Source organism: Nansenia antarctica, assembly GCF_963989245.1.
Source record: "Nansenia antarctica genome assembly, chromosome: 9".
NCBI lineage: Eukaryota > Metazoa > Chordata > Actinopteri > Argentiniformes > Microstomatidae > Nansenia > Nansenia antarctica.
In genome coordinates, this window is record NC_137679.1 from 18,593,123 (window position 1) to 18,606,008 (window position 12,886).

The following is a 12,886-nucleotide window of genomic DNA, read 5'->3' on the forward strand; positions in this document are numbered from 1 at the left end:
CTAAACTGCTGCATGTGATGGGTGGGGGTTGTCTGTCAATGTCTGTTTGTCTGTTTGTCTATAAAACCAGGATTACAAGTTTTAAGTTCAGTCTTGTAACAATAGCATCTCAGGATTCTAATTAAACCTCTGACCAGACCTACAGGGAGTAGATGTGCCACCAGTTTAGCTGAACAGACAGGTAATGTTTCAGATTCCTATTTTGTTTACGTGTGATGATGATGATAGCTTGTCATTGTAGAGTAGTATGATAATTCTGAATAACTCTGATGGTTTTCACCATTTTGGTATCTATTTATGGTATTTATAGTTTAACCTCTATGTAAATTAACGTCTAGTGAAGGGAGCTATTCTGCCCCCCTACATTGAGAGCCCTACCCTCTTCTTGGCTGTAAGGTCTGTGGGATGTTTTGAGATGTGTCAGAGCTACGATGTCATCAATATAGAAGTGATAGGATAAATGCTGGTTGGGTCTCCTTGACAGCTCCTAATTGAAACACTGTGCTTGTAGAGTGATATAAAAGTAGGGGTAAGGGATTAGCTTTTTTATTTTAATTGTTCTGGTGTTCTGGTTCTCGTCTACCTCTTTTCCATCAATGTGAACCTAGTTTTAGCTCTAGGCTGGTTCCAGTTAGTTCAACTTGTGAACTTTCTAAGAATGGGTTTGCTTTTCCACAGGCTAGAGTGTGATGTTATTACATCACTGTATATGACTGGTCCAACCATGGTATCCTACCATTCTGAACTTGTTACAGTTATTAAAGCAGTTATGCTGGTATACAACTCGAAACACTCAATAGGCTCCATCTCCTGAGAAAGGGGAAGTGGCAGTAGTTTTCCGATGTTAAACTAAAAATGGTGTGACATCATTCAGAGGAAGTGTCGGAGACGTTATGATGAGGATAGTCAAATCAGAGTGCAGGAAACTTGAGCATATCCAATGAGGTTTTTTGGATCTTCTATAAACCAAGCACCATACTGTGTTGTGGTTGTCATAGATACTAACCACAGGGTGGGACAGCTTTGAAGCAGCAGTTTGGGAAAAGTACTGTAATAGAAACTGTCTCCCAAATTAAATCAACTGTAGGAAGGAACTGAGCACAAAAACAATATTCCTATTGTGCAGCAACAATGAACATATTGATTCATGTCTACAACAAAACAAGCCCACAGTGTGAAAGTGAGACCATGCTAACTGAATTTTTCAAATTGAAGATATTTTTCATCTAACTGTCAATGACATTTTCAAGAGGTCCATATCATGTACATCGTTTTCAGATTCCCTTTGACAGAAGATGGCTGTGAATATTCCTGGTGTAATAGTCGTGGTGGTCTTCTATGTTCTCATCCTGGCCATTGGGATCTGGGCGACTAGAAAGTCCAGGAAGGAGGAGAAGAAATGTACAGCCAGCAAGAGCGAGGTCAGTATGGTTGGAGGCCGCAACATCAACATCCTGGTGGGGGTATTCACAATGACAGGTGAGTGATACTACTACTACTACTACTACTAATAATAATAATAATAATAATAATAATAATCATACATTAGACTTATATAGCGCTTTTCTAGACACTCAAAGACGCTTTACAAACGGAAAAGATCAAGTAGTAATACTGCGTGTGTGTATGTGTGTGTGTGTGTGTGTGTGTGCCTGTGCATTGCATGACTTCACCGATGTGTCTCCGTCCTCAGCGACCTGGGTTGGAGGAGGCTACATCATGGGCACCGCCGAGGCTGTGTATTCCCCCTCTCAAGGTCTCCTCTGGGCCATGGGGCCTGTAGCTTATCTCATCTCTTTCCTCCTGGGTAAGCAGCAGCAGCGGCAGCGGCAGCATCGTTGGCTTATCATTTGCCACCTGCACACTAAGCATTAGCAGTCACAGCTACACACCATCCAGGCACTAGCACAGGCAAAGGTAATAAAAAAAAGTGCAAGTAGCTCCATAAAACGTTTCTGGCTGAGTGTACAAAAGTCTCCTATGATGAGAGTCAGTTCAAGAGTCAGTTGTAGGTCAAAGTATGTCTAATAACTTATTTTACGAGGAAGGCACACATACAGTATATCTTACATCTGAACCATCATGCGCCATATCCTGTCAGTGTACTATCTCTGTGTCCTATAGGAGGTCTATTTTTTGCGAAACCGATGAGATCGAAGCGATACGTGACCATGATGGACCCGTTTCAACAGCGCTACGGTAACACGCTCACCACGGCGCTGCTACTTCCTGCTCTGGTCAGCGACTTATTGTGGGTGGCCTGCATCCTGGCTGCACTGGGTTAGTTACCCTATATAACCATAACCCCACCATAACCCCACCACTCTACTACTGCATCACACTGTGTACTGTCGTGTGAAGGCGACCTCTGAATGGCTGAAATGTGTGTTCGTTTGTGTGTGTGTGTGTGTGTGTGTGTGTGTGTGTGTGTGTGTGTGCACGTGCGTGCAGGAGGTACGATGAGTGTGATTCTAGGCCTGTCCTCCTCATACTCCATCATCCTATCTTCGGCCGTGTCCATCACTTACACACTGCTGGGAGGGCTCTACTCTGTAGCATACACTGACGTCATCCAACTCTGCTTCATCTTCACCAGCCTGGTGAGAGACGGGGGAGGGGGGGGAGGGGTGAAAAGATATCCAGTGATGCTTGAAAGTATGTGAACCCCTTGTGCAATTATAGTTGTTGTTTTTTTTTTACCACAAATTCTTTATGTAAGAGTCTCGAGGCACAGAAGGAGGCCCACACAGGTTGGAGTAACTCGTTTTTATTGGCAACGTACAACTCAGCAAACGCCCTCGGCGTACTGGAGAGAGTCTTTTCAAATAATAATAAATGACAGCAAACAATAATTGCCGGTCGCCATCTTGGACAACCCCACCGGCTGCTTCCCCTTTCGGGAATCGCTCGCTCTTGACTGCTCACTCTTGACTGCTCACTCTTTGCACTCCCTTCCGGGATCAGCTCACTTGCTCTTTGCTCTCTCTTCCGGGTGGCAGGATCTCCCTCCCTGGTTCACTGCCCCGGGGGAACAAACACACACAGGTTAAAAAGACCAGCTGGATGATGGGCCTGATTGCTGACACCTGTTCGCAATCAGATCCACACTCCACCACAGTCTGGCTCCACCTGCAGGCTAGAACGTGCCATGCTCCCCACACTTTATTTAATCCGAATCTTTTTTTATCAGACAACAACAGGTTTATATTTACCAATTCCATATGTTGGTTTAGAGGGAATCATGCGTATAGTAGAAAAACGAAATTATAAAGGAATTAGTGCAGGTGCAGAATAAGTGAACCCCAAGTTGCATTGGTTAAATCAAGTAGGTATGTAGTATCGGGTGGGTAAATAATTGGGTACTAAATGAACCAGTTGAAGGAGAGATCTTTAAGAAAGAGTTTGGGTGGGACTCTGATAAATAGAGATAAGAAACCTGGTCAGTTTTGTGTCAAATTCTGACCTAAATCCAATTGAGATGCTGTGACAGGACCTGAAGCAGGCAGTTCATGCCAGACACCCCTCAAACCTCACTCAATTGGCTCACTTCTGTAAGGAGGAGTTGGCAAAAATATCTCAAAACAGATGTGAAGAGGATGACTGAAGAGGTTCACTTATTTTTGCACCCACCTGCACTAATTCCTTTATAATTTAGTTTTTCTACTATACGCATGATTCCCTAAACCAGCGTTTCCCAAACTGTGGGGCGCGCCCCCCCTAGTGGGGCGCGGGGGTACTGCAGGGGGGGCGCAGAAATAAATAAAAAATAAGAAAAATAAAAAAAACTGTGGGAATACTGCTGCCTTTTGCAACATCGTACCTGTGTGAGATAGGCTTTTCTGCTGTTGCTGCTATCAAAAGCAAATACAGGTCGAAGTTGAACATTGAGAATGAACTGAGAGTGGCAGTCTCAAAACAACAACCCCGCTTTGAGAAGATTTGCAAGGCAAAGCAAGCACACACACAAGTCATTGATCGTAATTGTGATAGGAATGTGTAGAGTAAGAATAGTGATGCAGTAGAAATTAGTTAATGTTGATATGTTGAATATTTAAGTGGCACAGGATCATTTGCCAAGCACTTATGTTCCTTTTCAACCCATAATAAAATATAAAACTATAGTTGGATATATGTGTCTTGTTATTATTAGAAGAGAAAATGTAATGTTTGTACAACTTTATACAATTAATTATATCAATCTAGGTGGGGACCGGGTTAGGGGGGGCTCGAAAATATTTCCAATTACCCAAGGGGGGCCTGATTGAAAAACTTTGGGAACCGCTGCCCTAAACCAACATATGGAATTGGTAAATATAAACCTGTTATGTCAGATAAAAAAGACTGGTTCTGATTAAATAAAGATCAGGAAAGTTCACTGTATAAAGGAGGTGTATAGGAAGCCATAGAGGTGGTCACTGTGGTGAAGATGACAGATGAATGTGATCTAATGGTAGAGATTAGATGAAATGACTAGGCCTGCTGTTGTTGAAGTAGTCCAGTCCTGTGCAGTAACCTATTTGATTTTGTTTTTTCAGTGGCTCTGCATTCCCTTCCTGCTTCTCAATCCAGCAACCTGGACACCTGACACCACAAACACAACCTTTGCCAACCAATCAGATACGGTGCCGTGGCTGGGCGAGGTGAAGCTGGAGGATGCTGGGAAATGGGCAGATGAAATGCTCTTGCTGGTCAGATTTTAATCCTGTTTCTGTATGCGTGTGTACGTACGTGTGTGTGTGTGTGTGTGTGTGTGTGTGTGTGTGTGTGTGTCTGTGTGTGTGTGTGTGTGTGTTCATGGTTTGTCAATAGAGGCGTTTAACCGACCAATACTCCTGACCAGGTTTTCCTTCACTTGGGAAACGACTGCCCACTCCAAGTCCAGCAAACGTACAGTTACGCACAAAGAAATACATAGGTAATTTCCTATGCATACGAAGCAATATACTGTATACTATATCAGTGTAGTGTATTGTTACGTTGTGTGACTACAACTGTATTGTTTATTTCATCGAAATATCCCTTTTCATTGCGTACTGTTGATCAAATCTTTAGAATTTTGATTTACCCTGCACTTCACTCTAAACATTCAACAAGAATGGAAAATAGCACACCAATAGTAATTGAATCAGTTCAATGGAATTAAGGTATTTTAGACATTTTATATTTGTGTGCGTGCATGTGTGCCTGTGTGTGTGTGTGTGTGTGTGTGTGTGTGTGTGTGTGTGTCTGTGTGTCTGTGTGTCTGTGTGTCTGTGTGTGTGTGTGCACGGCTTGTTGCTTCTGATGCATTGTGATAGTTGTGTGTCTCAGGTTCTCAGTTGTCACAACTTTCAAGTAAATCGTGTGTCTGTGTGTGTGTGTGTGTGTGTGTGTGTGTGTGTATGCGTGTGTGCGTGTGTGTGTATGCGTGTGTGCGTGTGTGCATTGCAGGCCTTAGGGGGCTTGGCCTACCAGGCTCTGTACCAGCGTATCCTCTCTGCAGCTTCATCCACTCAGGCTCAGATCACCTGCTTTGCTGCAGCTGGAATTTGTTTCATACTGGGAATCCCCTCTGTCATTATAGGAGCAGTGGCAGCCTCTACAGGTAAACACACACACACACACACACACACACACACACACACACACACACACACACATACATACACAGACACACTCTTGTTAAAGACATTTCTTAAGTATCGAAATATAAAATCAAAAAGGCAGCCTGCTTCATTTCAAATTGCATAGGAAACGTATTTTTAATATATACTCTTGCAAGAGGAGAACGTTTACAGCGTGTCAAGATCTCTCTTGATACGACAATGGTTCCCTGGAAAGTCCAGAGACAGGGAAGGCAGGCATATTTATACATAAGTAATAGTCATGCCCTCAGGTAAGGTACAGGCCAATCACAGGCATTTCCTGTATGAGGAGGGCTGGCTGTGATGCAAATTTAGAAAGAGATTAGGGGGGAATCGACCCCCACTTTTTCCTAGAGACACAACAGGTGGGAAAGGGCCACAGAACTGGTTTAGTCTGGTCCTAGAGTACTGGCCTGTGGAAACAGTCCATCTAGGTGCAGGTCAAGAGAAAAGAGAGCAATCAGGTCTTTGGAATCATTTAAATGTGTCTGTTGTCTAGCCAAAATCAAGTTTCAAGTAGAGAAAACTGGTTTCATTGTCTACTTAGCTGAGGTCGTCAATGTGTTGATTCTGGCCAGACAGTCTGACTGTCTAGTGACTGTTGTGAATTCAGTCTCAAAGGTAATGAATGTCTTTATCAATAAATAAAATGTCTTAGTAGGCATATTATTCCACCATACTCTCTTCCTTTTTCTTCATTCCACTTCTCTCCCTCTCCCCTCTGTCAGATTGGAACCAGACAGAGTATGGTCTGCCCTCTCCATTTGATCGTGGCGAGGCAGGGAAGATTCTCCCTCTGTCCCTGCTGTACCTCACCCCTGGCTGGGTGTCTGTCTTGGGCATCGGTACTGTTGCTGCTGCTGTCATGTCCTCCATGGACTCAGCGCTCCTCTCCTCCGCCTCATTGTTCACACGCAACATCTACAAGAGCGTTCTGAGGACACAGGTGGGTGCTTGTGTGTGTGGGTATGTGTGCACACAGCAAGACAAGGCAAGGCAAGGCAAGTTTTTTTGTATAGCATATTTCATACAACAGGGGCAATTCAAAGTGCTTTACATACAGCATTAAAAAGATACATCAAAAGGAGAAAATTAAACAGATTAAAAACAGATTAAAGTAAAATGATAGAATATATATATAGATAGATAGATATCATAATAGACATAGATGGAAGTGTGTAAGGGTTCCTAGCACAGAGTCTGTACAAGGATCAAGGGTTTTGGGACACTGCCCGTTAATTTATACACCTCCTGAACTCAAACAAGCCTCAGTCACATCACTGTGGGGGGTACTGGCATAAATAGTCCAAAACAATAATAACGATAGTAGAGAGTCTCTCGGCAGTCTCGCAGCGCCTCAGCCAACCCTTTCGGCTTGGTCGTATTCGCTCTCCTCTCCTACTGCCCCGCTCTCAGCGTATAGTCTCTAGGTCACTGCTCACGAGAGGGAGCAAACACACAGGTTAAAAGCCGATGCCAATCAGGTCCTCATCCACACTCCACCAACCATCCCGCAGCCCCCTCTGCAGGCCAGATGCGGCATGCTCCCCACAAAGTGTTAGTGTTTAATCATAATTGTTGTAAACAAGGTTTTTTAGCTTAGATTTAAATGTTTTTAGGGTTTGGGCCTGTTTGATTTCTTCAGGGAGTTTGTTCCAGGAGCACGTGGCAGAGTGACTAAAAGCTGCTGCTCTGTGTTTTGTTTTCACTCTTGGAATGATTAGCTGATTAGTCTCTCTCGCTGACCTTAGGGGCGTTGCTGGAATATAGGGTGGGAGGAGATCTGATATGTATTTTGGTCCAAGACCATTTGGGGATTTGTATACAATTAGGAGTACTTTGAATTCAATTCTCTGAGAGACTGGTAGCCAGTGTAGATATCTCAGGATTGGTGTAATGTGTTCAAACCTCTTCGTTTTTGTTAGGAGCCTAGCAGCAGCGTTTTGGGTGAGCTGCAATTTACGAACAGCCCCTTTAGATAGGCCTGTTAGTAGATCATTACAATAATCAAGTCTACTCTAAACAAATGCATGGATGAGCTTTTCAAGGTCTTGTTTGGACATGAAACCTCTCATTCTTGTTATGTCTTTCAGGTGATAGTAGGCTGATTTAGTTTATGTGGCTGTTGAAGTTCAGATCGGAGTCTAGAATTACACCAAGATTTCTGACCTGTTTTTTAGTTTGAAGAGAGAGAGAATCAAGTTTTGCACTGACTTTCAATCTTTTGTCAGGTGCACCGAATACAATGATCTCAGTTTTGTCCTTGTTTAGCTGGAGGAAGTTGTTTGTCATCCAGGCATTTATTTGTTCAATGCAATTGAGATTGTCGATGGGACTATAGTCGTTCGGTGAGAGGGCTATGTAGATTTGAGTGTCATCCGCATAGTTGTGGTAGGCAATATTGTTATTTTTTATGATGTGTCCCAATGGAAGCATGTAGAGATTGAATAGTAGGGGACCAAGGATCAATCCTTGGGGAATCCCACATGTCATTTTAATTTTGTCGGACACAAAGTTGCCAATGGAGACATAGAAGCTTCTGTCCTGTAGGTAGAATCTAAACCAGCTTAGGGCAGTGCCCGAAAGTCCTACCCAGGTTTTTAGTCTATCTAAAAATAGAATGTCATGGTCTACAGTGTCAAAGGCAGCGCTAAGGTCTAATAGTACCAAAACTGAGACTTGGACTTGGTGTTTACACAAATGCACAAATGTCATTAAGGACCATAATAAGGACCGTTTCAGTGCTATGTAGGGGGCGAAAGCCTGATTAAAAACCATCCAAGAGATCATTTTGGGTCAAATAATTGCTAAGTTGATCATGGGCAACTATTTCAATTATTTTTCCTGTAGAGGAAAGGTTTGATATGGGTCTGTAGTTGTTTAGTACAAATGGGTCTATAGGTTAGTAAAGGCTTGATAACTGCAGTTTTCAGCATTTCAGGGAAAATTCCTGATGAAAGGGAGCTGTTGATTATTTGTAGTAGTTCGCTTGCCATGCAGTCTTGCAGTCGATGGTGTTGAATTGTGCCATGGTTGTTATGTCTGCCCTATCTCCGCTCTACTTTACGACATTCTCTTTTTAATAAATAATAATAATAATACATTTTATTTATATGGCGCCTTTCACGGCACTCAAGGTCGCCGTACAACAACAAATCTAAAAACAGCCACAAAATTCAAAACACAAAAAACATAGAAATATACAGTATAAAACATAGCCAGCAGCAGAGCAGCACGGGAAAAGCAAATCAACAGGGATACGCCTGCGTAAACAGGTGGGTTTTGAGGTGAGTTTTAAATGAGATGATAGAGTCAATGTTCCTGATGTCGGGGGGGAGGGAGTTCCAGAGGCGAGGGGCGGAGCGGCTGAAGGCTCTAAACCCCATGGTGGACAGACGGGCTGGGGGGACGGTCAGGTTGATGGAGGAGGCAGACCTGAGGGACCGGGTGGGAATGTTGATGTGGAGGAGGTCGGACAGGTATGGAGGGGCGAGGTTATGGATGGCCTTGAAAGTGTGGAGAAGGATTTTGTAGTTGATGCGGTGTTTGATGGGGAGCCAGTGGAGTTGGTGTAGAATGGGGGTGATGTGACTGATGACAGGGGTTCTGGTGACAATACGGGCAGCAGCGTTCTGGACCAGTTGGATCTTGTGGAGGAGTTTGTGGGGGAGACCAAAGAGAAGGGAGTTACAGTAATCTAGGCGGGAAGTGACGAGGGAGTGGACCAGGATTGCGGCGCTGTTGGGAGTGAGTGAAGGGCGGAGGCGGTTGATATTACGTAGATGGAAGTAAGCAGACCGGATGGTGTTGTTAACGTGGGAGTGGAATGAAAGGGTGCTGTCGAGGACGACACCCAGACTCTTAACCTGGGGGGAGGGGGAAACCAAGGAGTTGTCTATGTTGAGGGTGAAACTGGGGTGCTTGGTGAGTGTGAGTTTGGAGCCAATGAGAATTACCTCTGTTTTATTGCTGTTTAGTTTGAGGAGATTTGAAGTGAACCAGGATTTAAGTTCCTGTAGGCAGGCACAGAGGGAGGAGGGAGGGAGGGTGGAAGTGGGTTTGGAGGAAACGTAGAGCTGGGTGTCGTCCGCATAACAGTGGAAATGAATGTTGTATTTACGGAAAATCAGACCAAGTGGGAGGAGGTAGATGATGAAGAGGATAGGGCCAAGGACAGAGCCCTGGGGAACACCAGAGGAGAGGGGGGTCGGATGGGATGTGAATGATTTTAACTGTATAAACTGAGTGCGGCCAGAGAGATAGGAATGGAACCAGTGTAGAGGGGTGTCAGATATACCAATGGAGGCTAAACGGTTAAGGAGGGTGGAGTGCGATATAGTGTCGAAAGCGGCGCTCAGATCGAGTAGGATGAGGATGGATAAGAGTCCGGAGTCAGCTGCCATCAGGAGGTCATTTGTGATTTTGAGGAGGGCTGTTTCTGTGCTATGAAGGGGGCGGAAGCCAGACTGGAACTGTTCGTAGAGGTTATTGTTAGAGAGATGAGTATGAATCTGTAAAGCCACCACTTTTTCCAAGATTTTTGAAAGGAATGGCAGGTTGGAGATGGGACGGAGGTTATTGAAGATGTTGGGGTCTGAACCAGGTTTCTTCAGAATTGGTGTTACAGCTGCGGATTTGAGAGATGATGGGACAGAACCAGAGGTGAGGGAGGAATGGATGATTGTAGTTATCAGGGGCAGGAGAGAGGGGAGGGAGGCTATGACCAGGGAGGAGGGCAGGGGGTCAAGTTGGCAGGTGGATGGCTTGGATTTCCGGATGAGTTTAGATAAATCGGCAGCAGAGGGGAGATGGAAGCAGGAGAGAGGTACAGAGAGGGGGGGATGGGGAGATAGGGGAGATGGACAACTGGACATAAGAGGGGTCAGTTGCTGGTGGATGTTGGCTATTTTTGAGTTGAAAAATGACATCAGGGAGTTACAGTGGTCAGTGGAGTAGAAGTGTGGGGGAAGGGAGTCGGGGGGGCGGAGTGAGTTGTTGACCACTGAGAACAGGGCCCTGGTGTTCCCAGCACCAGCAGTGATTTTGTCTGTAAGATATTGGGATTTGGCTGAGGAGAGGGCGTCTTTGTAAAGGAGGATGTGGGCATGGTGCATCTGTTTGTGAACAGTGAGACCGGTTTTTCTTGAAAGCCGCTCCAGCTGACGTCCTTTGGCTTTCAGCAGACGTAGGTGAGGGGTCTTTACGGATGGGGCCGTTCTCCAGGGACAAGCGTCACTATATCTCAGGTCACCCTATATCTCAGCAGACGTAGGTGAGGGGTCTTTACGGATGGGGCCGTTCTCCAGGGACAAGCGTCACTATATCTCAGGTCAAACTGAACAGCTAAAGCTCTCCCTCCCTCTCTCGCCCCCCCTCTAGGCATCAGAAAGAGAACTGCTGTGGGTGCTCCGTCTCACTGTGTTGTTGGTGGGGTTGGCCGGTACAGGGCTGGCCTTTGTTGACGACAGCGTGTTTGCGTTCTGGCTGGTGAGCGGAGACCTGGTCTACTGCTTGATCTTCCCCCAGCTCCTCTGTGTGCTCCACTGCCGCTGTGCTAACGGCTACGGCGCCGGCGCCGGCTACCTGCTAGGAGGGACCCTGCGGCTGCTCAGCGGGGAGCCCCTGATCTTCCTCCCCGCTGCCATCCTCTACCCCGGCTGGAGGGAGGAGGACGGGGTCGTCAGGCAGTATTTCCCCTTCCGGACACTGGCCATGTCGGTCTCACTGATCAGTATCCCACTGGTCTCCTGCCTGGTCAAGACGGCCTTCACACGCCACCTGCTGCCCTCCTCCTGGGACGTCATGGGGGTGCTGGGGGAGGAGGAGGAGGAGGAGGAGGAGAAGGAGAAGGAGGAGGAGGAGAAGGCTGCTCACCCTGAGAATGTCCAATTCAGCACTCGCTGCTAGGGTTACAAAACTAACTAAAGTGGAAACACACACAGACACACACACACACACACACACACACACACACACACGTGCGTGCGTATGGCCACATATTGCAGGCTTCAAAATCTCTTGACAGCAATGCACGCCTTGGAGTAACGGCTAACAGTCAGAGTTGTGGGTTATCATTAGTGGAAGGGTGTTTGTGATCAGAGTTAGGGTATTCAAGTTTAAGGTCAGGGGTTGGCGTGGTCCTCTAACCTGTCTCTGTTTTTGAGAGAAAGAACATTATTTACATTGAATCACTGGGTCACAAAACAGAACTGTCTTTTATACATATAATATAATTTAATATTACAATATTTTTTCATTCTTTTTTATGACTATGCCAGTATGTACAGTTACAGGGTTCCAGTAACACATTTTAAAATAAAATAATAAAAAGTCTTAATCTGTCAACATGATGAACAATGCAATAGAATAAAGAAGGCTTACCAGTCTGATGATGTGGACCAGAGACACGGTAAATGACAAACAATAGACAATATTTTTTATCTTTATCAAAAGTGTTTTTAAACATTGTTAACATGAGGTGGCCTGCGTTGATATGTGTGTAATAAAAGTTGTTTCAACTTGTTTCGAATTCATGTGTGTGTGTGTGTGTATGTGCGCGTGCGTGCGTGCGTGTGTGTGTGTATGCGTGTGTGTGTGTGTGTGTGTGTGTGTGTGTGTGTGTGTGTGTGTGTGTGTGTGCACACATGTATACACTAGGTACAATGGGGGAAACAAGTATTCAACACATCAGCAATTTTTAAATTCAACATATTTCCATTGCAGCTATTCACTTGAAATTTAGACCAGACATTGGTATTAACTCAATAAAACTACCCAGCTAAAGAAATTGTAACAATCCATAAAAAGTTATGAATACTTATTTGAATACTTATTTCCCCCACTGTATGTTTGTCACATACAGTTATTTAGGTTGGACTGCTTGTGGCATCTGTCATCTCTTGCAGTTAATATATATTGCGGCTCTATCTTAACACAGATGTATATATTATTTTAGAGGCAGCAAGATGTCAAGAAACCATGCATTTAGACGTTGTAAGACAACGCTAGTTGGTGAAGTTGCTCCTAGATGCTGATCCCAGATCAGATTTACAAATTTGTGGTCTGATGATTAACTTTGAATGATTAACAAATGATGATTAACAAACAAATGATTAACATTTCCAACTTACTTACTTAATATGTTTGATTGGTGGATATTTGGCCAATGGCAATTCGGCTAAATACATCAGTATATCGTACAAACGCATTAAGTCTAAACCGTGACCAATTCCCTGCTCTTTCAGTCACAAGCTGAGTTGTGA

At 44.7% G+C, this 12,886-nt stretch overlaps 1 protein-coding gene across 1 annotated transcript; it reads left to right on the plus strand.

Moving 5' to 3' along the window:
* Window positions 1-1,295: 1,295 nt before the first annotated feature.
* On the plus strand, window positions 1,296-12,886 carry LOC308165438 (high-affinity choline transporter 1-like; the record flags this gene model as incomplete). The annotated part of the gene is made up of 9 exons (XM_080539594.1): window positions 1,296-1,479; window positions 1,694-1,807; window positions 2,125-2,280; window positions 2,452-2,600; window positions 4,536-4,688; window positions 5,431-5,584; window positions 6,353-6,570; window positions 11,004-11,432; window positions 12,869-12,886. The coding sequence occupies 9 exons, from the start codon at window positions 1,296-1,298 to the stop codon at window positions 12,884-12,886; spliced, it is 1,575 nt and encodes a 524-aa protein (XP_080395720.1).